The sequence below is a fragment of the Triturus cristatus genome, chromosome 9 (genome assembly GCF_964204655.1).
Source record: "Triturus cristatus chromosome 9, aTriCri1.1, whole genome shotgun sequence".
Classification (NCBI taxonomy): Eukaryota; Metazoa; Chordata; class Amphibia; order Caudata; family Salamandridae; genus Triturus; species Triturus cristatus.
Genome location: NC_140592.1, coordinates 908,006,136 through 908,024,577, shown reverse-complemented (window position 1 = coordinate 908,024,577; position 18,442 = coordinate 908,006,136). Strand labels below are relative to the sequence as shown.

General features: G+C 46.6%; 1 protein-coding gene across 2 annotated transcripts in view; it reads left to right on the top strand.

Annotated features, from left to right (window-relative positions):
- Window positions 1-7,503: 7,503 nt before the first annotated feature.
- Window positions 7,504-18,442, top strand: part of C9H14orf132 (chromosome 9 C14orf132 homolog) — a 405,577-nt gene continuing 394,638 nt past the window's right edge. For both annotated transcript variants that reach the window (XM_085626448.1, XM_085626449.1), the window contains exon 1: window positions 7,504-7,932. In XM_085626448.1, coding sequence (XP_085482574.1) covers window positions 7,906-7,932 — 27 coding nt within the window. In that variant the 5' untranslated portion in view covers window positions 7,504-7,905. The remainder of the gene's footprint in view (window positions 7,933-18,442) is intronic.

Sequence of the window (18,442 nt, the reverse complement as noted above, 5' to 3'; positions counted from 1 at the left end):
CCCGGTCTGCATTCTCTATAGCCCCCATCATGCTGACCAGCCCTTGGGACAGAGATCCAGCCAAGGGGGTGGAGTGCCACAGCCAGCACCGAATGCCATCAACACTAGAGGCACCTACACACTGCTGACCGACACCGCAAGAAGTGGACCCCCAATCGTGCCTGCAGTGCCACGCCAGTGAAAGAGAAGATCAAGGGCGCACTTGGCAGTGCAAGGCCCCCGCACCTGCTGTGGGCAAAGCCAAAACCCTCAGCAGAGGACAGTAGTCTGTCTTGCCCTGCAACATCGTCTTTGCTTCATCCACATTGTAGTGGCTAACATACCTGCAAAAGAAGCCCCAGTAGTCCTCTGAGCAAAAACAATGCAGCTCACCGACTACCGGGGAATGCCCCATCCACGGGTGAGAAGAGCGCGGATTGGCCCTGCTGCATCCAGCATGAATGCCGCCCCCTGCAGCTAGTTGTGCAGATTGCAAGGAAGGCATGGCCTGCAGCACTAAGAAGGCCTCAGCGGCCCCATATTTGCAGAGCAGCACAAAGTGAGTGACCTATATGTGGCAGCCCCAGGCAGACCTGGTATAAAGACAAGCCAATGAAATGCACAAAAATGGGGGCTAGAGGAGGTTTAGAGACCAGCGAGGGTATACTCCACTTACTCAAATAAACAAACACACAAGATCCCTTGGGTCTAGAAAAAGAAGTTAGGCTAAATGAATCAACAGCAAAACTGAAAGGCTTCCCATTAAAGGATGATTTACCTCACCCACCAGAGGTGGCATTCTTCATCATTGGGGAACCTCCTCATCTCATGAGGCCTAGTCATGGTGTGGGCTACGACCCCCTCACTGAAAGGGAGGAGCTCAGGGATGTTTTATTTGCTAAGAGGGTATTTACTAATTACCCAAAGTAAGCTTAAAGACATGGTGAGGAACGCAGTGCAAAAAGTGAGGTGACTTTAAGACTAGCTACAGGGTTTGCTGCTTTTATACATGCAACTCTGTGCTAGGATTACAAACAAAGGCAAATAGAGCACAGGGGGAGACATTAGACCCGCTTGTGTTGCTTATAGATTAAGATATTTCAGCCTGTGACCCTGTTAGTGTCATGGCCCTCATCAGGATCTTGTTATTGCTACTTGTTAGAATCCGGGGTCTCTGGTTGGCGCAGGTATGCACTTGCGACAAGCAGGGACCCTTTCCTCTAAGTCAGGGCGTAGGATTACCTCTTTAAAAATAACCCCTGCTCACCCTCTAGGTAACCTGGCGCAAACAGACAGACTAGATTCCAGAGGGAATTAGGTTAAGCGTTCCAGATGTCCCACACAATAATCAGCACCCCACCACACAGTGACACAAGGCTGTATTTATGCAAAAATAAAGTTCTTTATATAAAAGATTTCTTCAAGCAGGCTGGTTAAAATACAATTCTTCACTTAAATGAGGTTCCAGTTACTTTCAATGCTTTTAGGCAGTCCACAGTTCTTAAAATGGCACTTTTCTACTTGAAATAGGCTTCTTTGGGTTGTTGTGCGCTTCGAAGTGCCTCCGGTATGCTTCGTACCGCTGTTTGGACGCGTAGTGCCGTTTCTCACGCTTCTCGCGTGAGCAACGTCCTATATAGTCAATGGAGTATGGATCGTACCTTCACGGGTCGCCTCGCTCAGCTGATACGAAGGGTGCCAAAGCTCACGCTTCACGCGTGAACAGCGGAGCGGGACGACAACGCCAGTGCGGCCCGAACAAAGCAACGTACGGGTCGTACCAAGGCGCGCGGCTCACAATACCTTTGTTCTTTGGGGGAAATGGTCGTAGCAGCCTCAGGGGTCCACAGAGGAGTGTCCCACGTCGCGTTGTCGTCCCTCGTAGTCAGTGGGCAGCGATGCTTCGTGGGGCGCTTCCGGATGGTCCCAGGCACACAACGAGGTTGGCAGAAGGAGGGGCAGCTCAGGGTGATTTCCAGCGTGTCGCAGCGCGGTCGGCTTCACGCAGAGGAGGGACAGTGCCTCACAGGTCCTTACAGTGGCTCCCATGGCCAGGGGGGTCGCAGAGGCTCGGCGCTTGGAGCCTGATCAGTCTCTTCTTTGCTGTGCGAGCTACGGCTCGGGGGGCAGTTGCTTGCTTTGCTCGGGCCACGTAGGGAGGCCTTTCCTGTGCTCACAGTCGCCCCGGTGGCAGATGTCGCGATGCTCAGATGAGGGTCACACAGGTGTTCTGGGGTCAGCGTTTTGTAGAATCACCTCCAGCAGCTTCTCTTCTTCCAGGAGAAAGGTAGCGCCCACTGTTCCTGGGGCGCAGTTCAGGGGGCAAGTTCACAAGCAAGCCTTTGGAGATTGTTTGTAAAGCACAAGTTGATCAAAAGTCTTTCTCAGTCTTTTCTTCCTCTCCTTCCAGCAGCAAGGCACCCACCACAGGCCAGTCTCACAGGCTTAGAGACAGTACTCCTCCATGCAGCTTTCCCAGGTGCTTCTCTTCAGGCAGAGTTTCTTCTTGGAGCAAACAGGATCTGATTTCTTAGGGGCAGGGTTCCTTCTTTTATAGCAAGTTTCTTTTGTTCTTTGTCGCCAGGGGGCCTGGGCCTGGCTCAGTCCGGTTCTAGAGCACTTTGTTTTGGTGACTCTGCTCTTTCCTTTCAGCAGCAGGGCAGAGACATGAGCCTCTCCACAGGGGGCGGAGCCGGCATTGTGGTGGCAGAGCACAGGTCTATTCAGAGTCAAGGTGTACTCCTCCCACCTATCCTGGTGTAATCTCTCTACCCACCACCTGGCAGCCAGCCTGTCTCCTGGAATTCCCCAGCCCTGCTCCTTACTGTTACTAGGCAGAACACACACACACACAGCAGAGGCGGACTGAAATGGCCAGGTCAGTAAATACTAACTTTCTAAAAGTAGTATTTACAAACACAGGATATTAAAATAAACTTTACTAAAAGAAGTATTTTATTATTCTGAGTTCAGGCATACTAAACTTGACTTTCTACCATGCTCTCTGAGTCCACTGGGATTACAGCGTGTAGTAATTCCAGCAGCCCATTCTGGCCTATGGAGAGCAGGTAGCCTTCAATAGTGAAAAACGAAAATGGCTGTAATTCACTATTAAGACATGCCACACACATCAGGGCATGTCCTACCTTATGCCTACAATGCACCCTGCCCTTGGGCCTACCAGAGGGGTGACTAATATGTAGTTAAGGGAATGTTTAGGGACTGGCGAGTGGGTGCACTTGCGCAGTCAGCGCGACAGTACCAGACTGCACGCAGGCTCTGCAGTGGCAGACCTTAGATACATTTTACTAGGCCGCTTCTGTGGGTGGCACAAGCAGTGCTGCAAGCCCACCAGCAGCATTTGTGTTTACAAGCCCTGGCACTCCTGGTCCACTTTACTAGGGGCTGATAGTAAACCAAATAGGCCAAACATGGACACCAATCAATGTATACATTTTACCATAGGGAGAGCATATGCACCTTAGCACTGATCAGCAGTGGTAAGGTGCCCAGAGTCATAAAACAGCCAACAACAGGTCAGGAAAAATACAGGAGGAAGGCAAAAAGTTTAGGGATGACCCTGCAAAAAGGGCCAAGTCCAACACTACTTCTGTGAGAGTGAAGTGTAAACCAGGAGATATACAAATTATTTACATACAAAACCAGTGATCCATTGTTTTCTGGGTGGTGATTTCACTGATAGCACCCGCCTAACACAGGTGTCATGCCTCAGCTGTCCTTGGCATGGGCGCTCAAATGGCAGTACAGTCTCCAAACAGTGTCAGAGCTGGGAGACAGCTGTCTATGCCAGGGAGCAGGAACCGCTCCCTGGCATGGACAGCTGGGGAGAGAAGCGCTGGGGGCACATACGCATGCCCAGTGAGGAGGACACAGCACAGCCCCAACTACAGGCAGGAAATGAGCAGAAGAGATGGGGCACTGCTCCCAGGCACCACAGCAAGGGACTGTAAACCCCTGAATAGAGCCCCAAGGAGCCCAAAGCTGTCCCAGCCAATAGAGCTGCCAGTCCAATAAAAGCCGAGGTTATGAAGTGTCAAGTAGCCAAGAAACCCCAGGAAAGAAAATGAAACTAAAAGAGGCCACGCAGCAAAGCCCAAGGGCAGCAAGCCCTGCTAGTCAGCCAGCAATCCGACCAAAGGCATGAGGAGCACTGTGCGCAATTCATGCCCCCTAGCAGCTGTTTGATGCCACTGCACGAGAAGGAACATGCACGCGTCCCCATTAAAGAAAGACCACTTCCACAAGAGGAAGAGCAGGCATGCAAGAAGCCAGCTGAGAGCACAAACTTATGGGACTCAGTGACAATGTACAACTACACCAGAGGGGTGTAAGAAGCACACAGCAGCACAAACAATGCCCTTCGTCCAGCACAGGAAAGTAAGAGTGCTCTCAGAGATTGAGAGGCATTGCTGCACAACAGAGTCTACACCAGCCAGCTGACCTAGCACCAAATGTCCACCGTTAGCCCCTCACTGAGAATGTCACATGGAGTGACGGACCCTGCCAAGCACGTCCAAACTTAGGCAGGACCAAGCGCCACTATGGAGCAGCCTCAAAGCACCAGCACTGCACCCTCTAGTGGAGGTGGAACGAAGGTGATCCTTTATCTCTGGAGTGGAGCACTGAGAAGACCCCTGAGGAAGGGACAAGCAGAGTGTGGGTGTTTGCAACATCCATGACAAGAGAAGGTATGCAGTCCTACGAACTGGACAGGACCTGCAAAAATTCCACAAGGAGAGAAGAGTCAAGTCCTATTAACAGGACAGGACCTGCAAGAGGTCCATGAGGAGAGAAGAGGTGCCTTCCTATGAACAGGACAGGAAGGGTGAGAGGTCCACAGTGGAAGAAGCTACACAGCCCTATGAACAGTATGCGACCAGTGAAAGGTTTATGTGAAGTGAACATGCCACACGTGGCAGGAAGCCACATCACAGTGAGAGAGCTAGTCAGAAGAGAGAAGAGTGTGGCACAACACCACATCTTGAAGGAGAAGAGAAGATGAGAGAAAGGTGTGTGACAGACCTGTCACACAGAAGATCTCACAACCACAGGTGTGCAGGCGAAATGGAGAAATGTGACAAGACTGAGGAATCGTGCCACTACCAGAGAGTGCACCAACACAAGCCAGCCCTTGGGGTGCAGCTACGTTACCAGAGACAGCTCAGCTGAAGGACCAAATGTAAGTTGCCAGCATGCACGTACTGCATCTCTGCACCATGCCTCGCAGAGCGAACTTCCAGCCACCTGTCAGCGGATGCTTGAAGCAGATGGCATCCCTGCTAGCAACAGCACATGTCAAAGAGGAAGAAGAACTACACCAACTATATAACAAGTTAAGTGGCTACGAAGTCCCCCCAGTCATCTACAATCCAAGCAAATCATCACCACCTGTCAAACAGGTTGTCAAATGGTAACATTACTATGTGCATCACTCCAGATAACTAAGGAGCTGTTCACCACCAGAATGGAGCCTTGTGCCTGCGAAACATCCGCAGACTGACAAGGCACTCTTGGCACTGTCAAGGGCAATCATCCAGAGATGATTACACCCCACGTGCACCTGAGCCCTGCTGACAAGAGCACACTCGACCAACAGCCATCTTCCCTTGTGGTTGCACGAGTGGCTTGGCTGTGACCCCTTCATGCGGCCCACACACAGCCCTGCACAGCCCCACTAAGGCCTATGGCAACCCAGTAAAAATGGTCCCAAGGGAATTCCTGCATAAGAGAGGATTCTGAAGCTGCTCCACTGACAGGTATTGGGAGGCACCAAGGCCTCAGAGGACGATGTCCGAACATCAGCAATGTCAATCCAGCATTTGCAGGTTCACATTTCATGGAGCCAGGACACCTCAAAAGAAACCTCTGCGTCAGACTCCACCAATGCTCCTAATCCATCCAGTTTGAACTGTTTCAATCAACTCCAACACAATGAGAACAGGCGGGACCGAACCACATCACACAGGTTGACTGTAACCCCGCGGACAGGCTGTCTTGGGATTCAGACGTCATCCACTTTGCATCCGTGCCCAAAGTCACCTGGTTCCACTACGGAGAAGTTTTGTAATGCTCAGGTGCTTCCAGCTGCATCTGTCCACTTATTCAGTACCGTCCTGCAGACTGCCTGAAGATACTGAGGGACTCAGTGGTGTTTAGTTTGGCTTGTTTTATTCATTCCCACAGGTTGGACTTGTTTTTTTGTTTTGTTTTTCAATAAAGCCTGGGAGAGATGCAGAGTCCTGCTGGACACAGTCTAGTGTTTGCCAGGCCACTGGTCTACCAGCCACTGGCTGTCACACTCACCCCACACCCATCAAGCACAGGCATCAAACCTGCCAATAGAAGGACCCGGGAGCATGTGCTGTGGGCCAGTTATAGGTACACTTATAGGTACATAACTATGTGTCTGTTTCACTCAGTTACTGGCATGCGGGCCTAGAGGTCAACACCCTACCGGTGCAGGCCAGTTTTTACTATTTTAAAGCACAATCACTTTGGCAGTGGTTAGCTGTGGTAAAGTAAAACCAACAAAAACGAATTCAGTAAAACAGGAAAGGTGAAGGCAAAAAGTTTGGCGGTGACCCTGCAGAGAGGGCCAGCCAGGCGCATCACTATGTAAACCTGATTCATGGACCTATACCTGTAGTCAGCTTTAATGTTGTAAAAGTAGATTTAGCTCCCAGAACCCAGCAACCCCTTCCAAAAACTAGCTTGCTGTATCTTTGCCAATATTCCCGTACAACTCTCCTGTTCTTTTTGGCTGGCATCGTCGTCACACAGATATACGTACATACAGACAGAAAAGGGACAACGTCACAACCTATTCAAAGCTGGTAACTGAGCTTCTTAACCAAGGGAGTTTGATCTGCTTGGTTATTTAAATTGTAATCATTGTGCTATTTAAATTAATTGTGCTGTTTAGCGCCCGCACGATTAGACGGTTGCTTCTAGGCACTCCTCGATGAACAAGAGGGGAAAAGGATTGGAACAGTTAGACAGAAAACTTTTAAAAACTATTTCGCATTGGTATACTCGGCATAAGATGTAGGTTTTCAAGCGTTTTTGGTATTCTCTGATCGATTAATTAATTTAATTTTCAACTTGGAGTGGGCTCTCACACGTTTACAAACAGGGGACATTAAACACAAATTAATTATCTATATGGTACAGTAAATCGCTGTACACCCTTATCAATCAACAAGTATATTTAAATAGACCACAGAACAAATCTGTGAAGTCAACTGCTTTTAACACGTTGCATGATAAAATTATGTCAAGATTATATGTATTTGCATTAAAGTGTAAAGCACCTTTAAAAGCGCCTAGAGTCGACCTGAGCTGCGCTACATAAAGCTCTTTTATACATGAAAAGGCGGTCCTCACCACAATAAGCTGAGGGGGCTGAACAATAGCATTTATGGCATGGAGCTAATTGATATGACATGCTTGCCCAAGCCCGCTCATCCCGTCGCGCGCGCGCGCTAGCCTTAGACATGGCTGGAATATTTTGATCCCCGCGAGAACAAACAGTAAGTGACAAACAAGACGGTTGTGGCAGGGTTACCAATGGAGGGCATCGCTTAGATTGAGCTGAGCGCGTCACATGACAGCCTGGCACAGGGTCTGTGCCTGTGAGCGCGCGAGTGTGCAGCCCGAGCTCTCTGCCTGCTGCCTTTCTGGACGGATCCGCTCTCCAGCAGCTGAGCCCCACTTCGAGCACCAGAGGATGGCACTAGGGCGGACCGCGCTCTGCCTGCGCGGGCACCACAGGGCGGATTAAAGAAGTCCAAGCTGCAGCTTCCCAGAGGAGGACTGGCTCTGCCCTGTTCCCAGGGGGGGATACAACGGGACCTGCAGGAGCTTGGACAGAAGCAGCGGGAGGCGGGGGTCGCCACCAGCAGCGCCATGGACCTTTCCTTCATGGCAGCCCAGGTAATGCGTGCTCTACAGGCTGAGTGCTTAGATGCCGGGCTGATGCCGTACACTGGTACAGCAGAAGATTTTCTGCGAGTTGTTTTATTTTTCAGTCTCATTTGAAGCATCACCCAGATTGCGAGCGCTGCGCGTCCAGCTTTACAGAAAGCAGTATTTCGTCCTTGCGCCTCGTGTATTACTTCCCGGGAAGGGGTTTATTTGTGTTTTTTTCGGAGTGTCTGGAAAAACAAACGTCCCTGTTTTTTTAAAGGAATGTGTGAGATACGAGGGTCCCGTTCTTCGTTCAGTTACTATGGAAATGTGTTTCCCCGGCTGAACTGAAAAGCGTGGATAATATGCGTGTGCTTGATATAAATGGTCTCCTGTTATTATCGAATTCGAGCGAGCCATTAGGAGGAGTTCACATAAGCTCCGCCTTTGGGATGAGAACGGAGACTTCGAGTGGCCGATTGTATGAGGACCTGTAGCTGCGAACACAATATACAGTTCTAATGACCTAACCCCCTCCCCCAGCCTTTCCTTTCATACCATTCTACTTTTTTGCCAATGGAAATATTGCAAATGAGGTATTTGGCCCTTCAAGAGCCAGATTACATGCACTGAAAGTTTTCACTGTTAACAGGGCAATTTTGCAACTAAATTTGCACAAGCTGACCAGTGCAAAATGTTATTTTGCAGTCTGCATGGATGTTGTTGTTAAATTGTTAAATTGATGCGAATGCCATTTTGAAATGGTCAATTAGTGCAAGTGTCAGTGGAGAGTTTCCCGGTCACTGTGCAAAGCTGCTCAGCCGCTGGTTCAATGCGTAGCACCGTCCCCTGGCGCTGCATCCTTCGATAATGATGCACAGGCGCACACACGCTTATGAACTGAGTACCGGCCGGTTTAGGTCGCACCAATGTGTGGCAAGGTGGCACTGGTACAATTTCGCAACATCATTTGCATCACTTGACCGGTAGAAACAGAATATTTTCTCTGATCAACCAGTGTAATAATGGCACGTGGCCATGGTCGTTCGATGCAAATGACATTATAAAAATTCAGAGCGTCCGGTACTAGACTGACAGATTTTCAATCTGTATTCTGTCCCCGACTGTTTTCTTCTGTCACTTGTTGACATCTTCGATTTGGACTGTAAATGGGACCACCGCTCTTAAATTAGCGATGATATGGGTCTGTAATGACTACAGATCCAACAAATTAACAGGGAGAGCCAACCAAGGGTCTTGATGGCTCTTAAAGCCCATGTGCGAGCCTTGACAATGTTTGCTATTTAAATCATACGAAAAACATTGCGTAAAATGTTATAACATCTCTTCAAAATTAAAAAAAGTGTACTTCTTTAACATGTGGAGGCTTTGACATAATATGTCCTGTTATAGCACTGCACCGATAAGTAATCACTAAAGGTGATAGTTTTTAAACATGAACCATTAGTGAAATATGAGGCAAGGCAGCTGTCTTGTAACCATGTTGGTGGCACAGATATTTATAGAGAAACATAAAAGTCTATTAAATCAAACACAATATGTTTTTGTACAACTGGTATTCTGAAATCACATTTCTGAAAGTGCTTTCAAACACGATAATGAAGAAAAGGGAGTTTTAGTGAAATAAAATATTGGACTAAAATCAAGCAATTTAAGTGTGGAAGCCACCATTTATTTAGGTTTTCTAGTTTCACTTCGAACGAATCAGCTACTAAATAGGCATTTATTTGTCTTTCTTTTTGATAAAAACGTTTTGTTTTTACCACTTTGTGCATTTTTCATACAGCGAGAACTCAACCTGAAGGTATTGGTGCGCTCGGGGTGAGCAACAGTAGCACCAGAGAAGTGCACATTCCATTTTTATAAGCAGGAGAGATTAAGTGATTTGCTTAGAATCACAGGATGTTTAGTCTAGCTAAGACTCGATCCTGATGCCCCAACTCCAAAGTCTGCAGCTCTGTTCCTAACGCCACATCCTGCGTAGAGGAAGGGTGGCAGTCAAAAGCCACTTCAAAGCTCTGCTCGTTATGAGCTTGAGGTTCCAGGAGGGCATCAAGCTGAGCCGAAGCCAGGCCTCAGGGTGGAGCCTGGCTCGTGCTTTCAGTGGCTCGTCCAACTCTATACTAAACATGCATATTAGATGTACTTCAGGAATCCTCTAGGATAGAAAACACGGGTCCAACGTAGAGTGACAACACTTTGTGGTAGAATAAAAAGCCAACCAAGTGTACCATGGAGAGAAAATCTGCCTATCTAATCCAACATTCATGACCACACCGACACTGCAAAATGTCCTGTAATCGCTCCAAACCAAGGGCCAGATTTATCACGGTTTTGCGTCTCCTTTGTGCCACACAAAGGGGCACTAGGGCAATGCAAAACCTGCATGAGATTAATCAAGCCATGCAAGGCCACCTTGCATAGCTCTACATGGCTGGCGAAATCTGGAGTAACGCAAGGCAGCGCAGATCGAGGTGGAGCGTGGGTGTTCCCACACATCCGTCCACAGATTTTGGCTCATTCTCAGACTTACCATTAGTGGTAGACCTGGGAATGCGTCAAAATGCTACACCTCCCCAGGTGAGGTGTAACAAGTACAAATATCTTTATTTCTCCTAGTTTTTCCCTCTTTCTGTGTGTTCTGCATTCTACAGCACAATTAGAAAGAGGAACATGCCTTTGAGGATTGTTTTAGGGCAGAAGGATATCCCTTCCTGCCCAAAAATAATCCTGCCTACAACACAGCCACTCTTGCACCATGATGCAATGGTGCCTGCATTGGTGCTAGGCAGCCAAAAGTGTGCCAGCGGTAGGAAGGGGCAGGAATGCAGTGTATAATGTTAAAATACAGCAAATTCCTGCCCTTTCGCGCAGCAAGGTGACTTGCTGCCTTGCACTGCAGAAAAAAATGATAAATATGGGCCTAATACTCTAAACAATCAGAAGGCAGTAAACCTCCTTGTTTCAAAGTTTCACAGCCGACTCAGCCTCTACACCCCCACCCGCTAGCTCCGCTCCGCAGACCGTGCCCTCGCCACCGTCCCCCGCATCCAAAGAGTGACCGCCGGCGGCAGATCATGCTCCCACCTCGCCGCCAAGACATGGAACACCCTCCCCATCCGCCTGCGGCGGACCGAAGACCTTCTGACCTTCAGAAGACTTCTCAAGACCTGGCTCTTCGAACAGTAGCTGCCTCCCCCTCCCCCCCACCCCCTTGAGACCCTCGCGGGTATGTAGTGCGCTTTACAAATGCTATGATTGATTGATTGATTGAAAGTATTCAGAGCACAACCAATCTGATGTGAACAAATTCATCTAGTCAAATGTAACTCAGGTACCCAGCTGGTAAACAAATGTGCAGAAATTACCCTTTCTATTCTAGGGGAGGGCAGTCACTTTGTAATGCACCTTGGTAAATGCAGAGATAATGTAGTTAAAATATACGTCATGACTTTTTCCATTAAATAAAGAAATAACAATGCAATTCTAACCCAATGTCGTCTTTTGATATATGGTTAAAATCTTTTTTACTTTTTATAAGGTTCTTCTTCTTCCTCTATACACCATGGGCTGGAATAGATTGGCAGTACCGTGCAATTTTGTACCTACATTTTTGGATTGCATAGACTGCACCAGTGCAATTTATTTCTTGTAGTAGTTAGATAATGCACATGATGATGTAAAAGCTTGCTCTTCCTGGTATAACCTTTTCCAGTGATGCAAACGCTGTACTAAGCCATCGACTGGTTCATGATCCTACTCCTCGATAAATGTTCTACATGCTGAACCTTACAATTGAAGGTATTTTAAGCACCTTGCCACTCTAAAAAGAACATTTTGCATCACGCGGTTGTCCCAGAAGTCATTGGTGAAAGCGGTGTAATGGGTCTTCACACACTGCCTTCTCTTACAATGCTTTGCTGTCGACACAGATTGCTCACTGGCCTTTGTACTCTGGCCTGTGCATAAATAAGTGAAAAGCGCTTTGATGCACCATTTTCTATATAGTGCTTACATAGAAGCAGACATACCTTGCCGTAGCTGCATGCAAATATTGTATGCCCATTCTCAACGGCGTATTATCCCTACAGTTCTTAATGCATACCTTATCTGAGCATTGATGTGAAACTTCCCTTGCCGCCTTAATAATTCTGTCAAAGATCTGTTTTGAAATGCATCAAACATGATCTTACTGATATTCAAGTGGCACTACTAGAAAAGTGAGCCTCATGTCACACTTGAGGTGAGCTGACTCTAAGATATTTTTACCATATTGAAGTAGAGTCCTCAGTGGCCTAGCAAGGGGGGTGGTCCGCCCCTGGTGGAACGAGGTTTGGGGACAGCGGACTCCCCCCCAAACAGAGGGATCGCCAGCACCCCCACCCTTACATTCAACCACCGTGGGCAGCAAATGCAGGGACCGCCACAGGCGGCACAAGGCCTAGTTACGCCACTGAGAGTCATACTGATGATTAGATATTTTTGATTATTCAAGTGAATTGAAATTGTGTGTGTGAAGCAATAGTTCACCTATGCATACTCCGGGTAGATGACTCACTAGTGTCCTAATAGTGGCAGCACCTTTTAGTAGCAGCAATATCAACAACCGTTGGCAATGCCATTAGGTCAGGCTTATGAATACATTGTTATGCCAGACCTAAAAATCCATGTATGTTAATGACTGCCGTCAAGTTATTCAAGACACATTAATCAGACCCCCAGGATATTGCGGCATGGATTAGCAAATTTAGCGGCACAAATATGGAAATTTAGCGGCACACATATGGAAATTTAGCGGCATTTTTGCGGTACTTTATTTTACTCATAATCGTTCATTTTCAGCCTGAAATCAATGGAAGCTGTTTTAGCAGAGTATTCCACTTTGAAATAGTCATGTTTAAAGTTTCTGCAGCTCTACGGAAGCACAGCTCCAGTCCTAACCTCGTGGGAGGGAGCTGTATTTATCCCTGGGATGTTCTAGTGCCATGTATGCACCCCTGTTGGGGCACCGCTGCCTACGGATCCGAGAGGCAGGACACCTCTTCCTCAGGTACCCTCTTTTGCCACTCACTCGCAATGTCATTCTCCGGTCAGTCCCCTTGTTCATTCTCTCCGTTTTCTCTCCTTCTCTCTCTCCTTTCTTTCAATATTTCTGTTATTTCCATTTCATTCGTTGACTCATTCCTTCTCTCTCTTCGTTTTCTTGCTTTTCTGTTATTTTTCTCAATCCTTGTCGCTCCTCTTCATTTACTCTGTTTTCATTGCCCCTTCCCTTTCTCTCCTCCTTATTTCCTTCCTCCCCTTTCTCTTTTCTCGTTTTCTGTTTTGTTCTTGCTTCCATCACTTCTCATCCCTATATTTCCCACTCCAGTGCTTCTTATCATTCTCTTTCAAATTCTCTTTCTCCCTTACTCGCTCTGTTCTCTTCTTCATTGTTTTTTCTCTCTTTTTCACTCCAGTTTTCTGCCTCGGTTCTTTTCAGTGCACAGCTCTTCCTTTCATGCCTTTCCCTCCTGCTTTCAGAACTACTAGCCATTTTCTCTTCTCTCCCCCCTGGATCTCTCGTCCTCTTCTTCTCTCTCTTTAACTCACCCCTCTTATCCCTGCTCTTTCTTATTCACTCTTCTCGTCTCCTTGCATTACTTCTCTTCTTCTCCCCACGTCTCCGCCTCTCTAGCTTTCCCTCTACCCCTTTTATTCCTCGTCCCAGGTGTCCCCCTATTCCTCTCACTTTCATCCTTCTATACACCGTTCACTCTTTCTCGGGTCATCTTAGTTCTCTTCCCCTCTCCTTTTTACCTTCTGGCTCACATTCCCTCCGCATCTTTCGCTCCCTCCCTCCCCATCTTTCACTTATTCCTTCCTGCCTCTCTCGCACTTTCACTTCCCGCACTTCTCCTTTGTCTTCCCATCTCTTCTATCTTTGTCTCTCGTTTATATTCCATCTCCCCACCTCTCCTCATCTGATCTTCCCTCCTGTTTGTCCCCCCACTTCAGCTTTCAAGCTCTCACCGCCCCCCCTCTATTTCCGCTTTGGGAACCTTTTACTCATTCTCCTCACATCTCTATTCTCCTGTCCCACTGCTCTCTACATCTTGTACTCTTTCTCCCTTTTTCTCCCATCTCTTCAGCTCCTCTTTTCCTCATCTCTACCTTGTTCTGCCCCCCTCAAGGCCGCTCCCTTCCCTCCCCTCTTTAGCCTTGGCCTCCTTTCGCACACCTAATTCTTCTATCCCATCTCTCCTTTGCCATCTCTATCTTCCTTCCCACCCTCTCCAACTCACACCTTCCATTTCTTTCCAACCTTCCCCTTTCTAGCTCCTTCACTCTTCCTTCACAACTCACCCTTCTCTCCCCTTCTTGTCTCTTCACCTTTTCCCCTCCTCCAATCTCTCTTCCCCTCGCCTCTACATCCTCCAGCCCTCCCCCGTACACGTCCCCTCACTCTTTCTTCCTCTCCCTCTCTTCCTCTTCCAATCTTCATCCTCACGTCTCGTTCGCAGCTCCTTCAGCTCTTCCTTTTCAGCCCCACCCCCCCTCTCCACGCTGCACATCTTTCCGTCCCTCGCAGTTTGTTCTTCATTTAAATGCCCGCAGTTGCCGCTGGTCCCTCTTCGCTGTGGGTTTTGTCAGCCGTCTGTCACATCAGCTCCCCCCACACCTCTTTTGCCTGCTCTCCCACAGGATGCTTAGGCTGTCCGATATCTTGCTTTTCCTGCATCTAGCAGAGATTCACCAATGGGGGGGGCGGGGTTACTTCTAGGAGTGAAGCCGCCCCCTGTTCCCCACGAGGGCGACTTGCAGGAATAGACACGTGGGTGCCGACATTCCAGCAGGTCGAGCGAGATCTGCTAAAAAGAGACCTCCCCCCAGCTCCTGAAACATTAGAAAGACATATCTCTGATACCGAAGCATGTACTTCTCAGCCACTAGAGCATGTACCATCTCACCTGCTGCAGCATTCACATTGTTGTAACATTTATCTGCTGATGCTTGCAAAGGCCTAACCAATAAGCCACACATACTGACATTGCAAACTGCTATACTGTCAACACAGACCTAAAAGGGGCCTCCTTCCACCAACCGTGCAAATTTCTTGGGAAGTTTTGTAAAAATCACAGCATTTTTGCAAAACTGCTGAGTTCGTGATTTTTTTGCAAATTGCGAAATCGCGAAATCCTGGAGGGTCTGATTAATAGCATTAAAATGGCATGTCTGTGCCCCTAAAAGAGCATGCTCAGACAGCTGGATAAATAAAATAATCACAGCTGTGTGAAGACCATGCACTTTTTTTAATGGAAGCACACAAATCAAAGCATGTACTATTGACTCCCAACATGTGGGGGAAGCCGAAGCCCCGCTCCTGGTGATACTCACATTCTTGTCTGGTGACACATACCTGCCAACTTGAAGAACAATCTCACTGTGTGAGGAGGAGACGGGGCCTTGAAGGGGCAGGGCCTCGTGCCAAGAAGTACCAAAGAGGCACTTGTGAGCCCCACCCGCCCCCCAAAAGCCTCCTCCCCGCCACCCCCCCCCCCAAAAAAAACTTGCTGAGGATGGTGGAGTGTTTTCACACCCCTTAATGGACGTTGACAGTTTAAAGCCATAGAAAATGAGCTGGAAGACCACTTTTGACAGTGGTTTCCTTTCCCTGCCACTGTTTGATATCGGCTCCTCACTGGATGACCGTGTGATGGGAGCCAATATCGTGTATCACACGATCGCACCATCTGAGTTGGCATGTATGTGACAGCTCCACTGTCAAGCCAGACCATAAAAAGCTCCTGGCTTCCAACACGCGGACAGAGCCAAAGCTCCTCTCCTGGTGATACTCGCATTATTGTCTGTCAAGCCAGACCATAAAAAGGACTCTTATTGACATTGTTATGATCGTATTATTCATGGAAGAGAAGGAATGCCTTTCCTTGACATGGGCGAGGAAAGGATCTTCTTTCAACTATGCTATCTTTATAGTCTAGAATTTATGTGTTTCCTTCAAAAGCAGATTTATAATACAAGAAATAAGGCAGGAAGGGATATTCATGACTCCAAAGATTTACCAGGTACATGAAGGCAGAATTTGAATAAATGCTTTCTGAGAGCTATGCTTCATTTTGGGATGGATGTTAATGCCATTAAGGAAGGGAGTCTGTATCTAAAACGTTTTCTTCCTGTAGAGTAGCTTACACCATAACTTAGGGTCTCATTTAGTGTTTTCAGTGGCTGGAAATCTTTCAAATTCTCAAGGATACTCTCAATTAAAGGTGTGTGAAATCTTGTAAACCCCTGCCCTAACCCCATTAAATTTCAGAAAAAATCCGAGAAATTAGGCATAAGTAAACACAAATTAATTAAGGAGTTTCTTGAGGTAAATCAAACGAAAGGACATAGATCACATTCAAAAGTCATTTCAGACACCAACAAGGGGACTGGGTCATTGAGAAACTGTCTCTTGTGACACGTATTCTGTACAAACCATTCTCCCAAGAGCTCTTTTTTTTGCTCAAACAGACCTTTGTCGCTAAACATTGCACACAATTTCACACTAGCATACTCCTTGACAATTTCTATAATTTGAGTAATGCATGATTACACAAATTGCTCAAATTATGACAGCACAGTGGAAAATTGGGCAAAGGCCTACTCTAAATCCAGAGTAGAACCTCTTGACTGACTTTCCACCACTATAGGAATATCAGTGTGGATTTGCTTCATTCTACTCCATATTTAAATGTTTCCTCCAGAAAATTGAGGATTTTCAGTTCCCCCCATACACCAAATGAGACCCTTTGGCCTGAATTTCTATGAGTAAATCACCCCTACTCATGGAGGCAAATTTGTGAATCGGTCCCTTGATAATGTTTGATGACATGTCCTTTGCTCGTCTAGTCCTTTGCTCCTCTAACTCCCCTTCACAGTCATGGCCCAATGATTAAATGTAACAAAAATGAGAAGTTGATATTTTTTGAAAGTCTGGCTTGAGTGCACAGAAAATATTTAAAGCTAACATCTGAGTCAGATATGTTACAAATATAATGACATTTGATTACCAATATTTCTTTGATCTTTCTCATGATATTGTAGTATTTTCCTGACTTTGTGGAGGCATTTTTCGGTCTATATTTAAAGTTGTATTTGCATTCTGATTGTCATTATTTATTAATTGCTCCCCGACTCTTGAGTCTATAGTATCAGTGCCACATCAAAGTGATATCTGAGACTTTGGAAACTGTCTAGCTGTAGTAGACAGGGCTCTTCTATCCAGGTCTGAGATTGTGAGATGTACAAAGTCATTTACTTTCCCATCTGCAGGCCTCAAGTGGATACTCCATCATATTACATGACAGATGATCCACTTACAGGGTGTAGGGCTGAAAAAAAGTAAGAAAGTGAAAGTAAAATTCAAGTGCGGTGCTTTCTAAAAGAACAAACATATAGAACACAAATCCAAATTGCATAAGCAGCATATTTCAAATTCACGTTTAAACTAATTTATATTTGAATGTTGTAAAAAGCACGATTGGCCTTATTTTTTTAAACATTTTCTTGGGGTAGGCCTCTTGCCCTTAAAAGCAGGTGCTTGAATTTTTCAAAGGTGCCCCTTCATGACTGCCTGCTGAACCTATGATGTTTAGTTATTTTTTTTAATTGGTCTGAGTGTCCTACAAATAGAGAATCCCCTTGTGGAGTACGAGATCGCTGGCTATGCTTGTTCTTTTTTTGTCTTTTACCTGCTTGTTTGAATATTCACCAGTAAGTAGTGCTGTAGGAGTGCTCTTTGACCTGCTCTTACATGCACTTGGAAACCAACCTTGAAAAACCAAGCTCCTTGTTCACAAAGGCACAGTCCTTTCTTTTTGCGCTATGTGAATATCCACTGTACTTATTTATTTATCTATCAGATAGCGCGAACATGACCCGTCAAGGTATCAGGGCGCTTTACAGAAGATCGGGACAAAAGAAAAGAGAACAGATAATATAGCAAGCAGCAGCATAATCATAAATTCACAAATTAGGACAGGTAATTATATCAGTAAGTCAAGTTGATTAGATAATGGACTTGTTCCGAAAGTCTATTAATAATCATGAGTGTATATCACGAGTCAAGTTGTGAGACCAAGGTAGAAAATATAAATTTGATTAATTTAAGATTTTTTGGGGCCAATTGAGCAAGGGATGCAAGAGTATGTAATGAAGATTCAGGAATGCAACTTTAAAAACTCCAACATGCCTTTGTGAAATTGCTGCCTGGTCTAATTCAGAAAGCCCTTTGCGTGTTTAAGTCCTATTTACACATACAAGTGGCTGGATTTAAAACTGCAAGATGTTCCCAAAAGATGACCTCGAACTAACAAATCCGTTTACCCGTGTGTAATATCGACCCATGATGGTATAATGTTGTTCATTAACAATTCCCACTCAATGGGTGAGGGTTGTTATTCCAGGTTGAGTTTCTCTGATAAGTTTGGTGTGAGATGGTATATCCTCAGAAATGGTGGCAGCAGTGCACCTA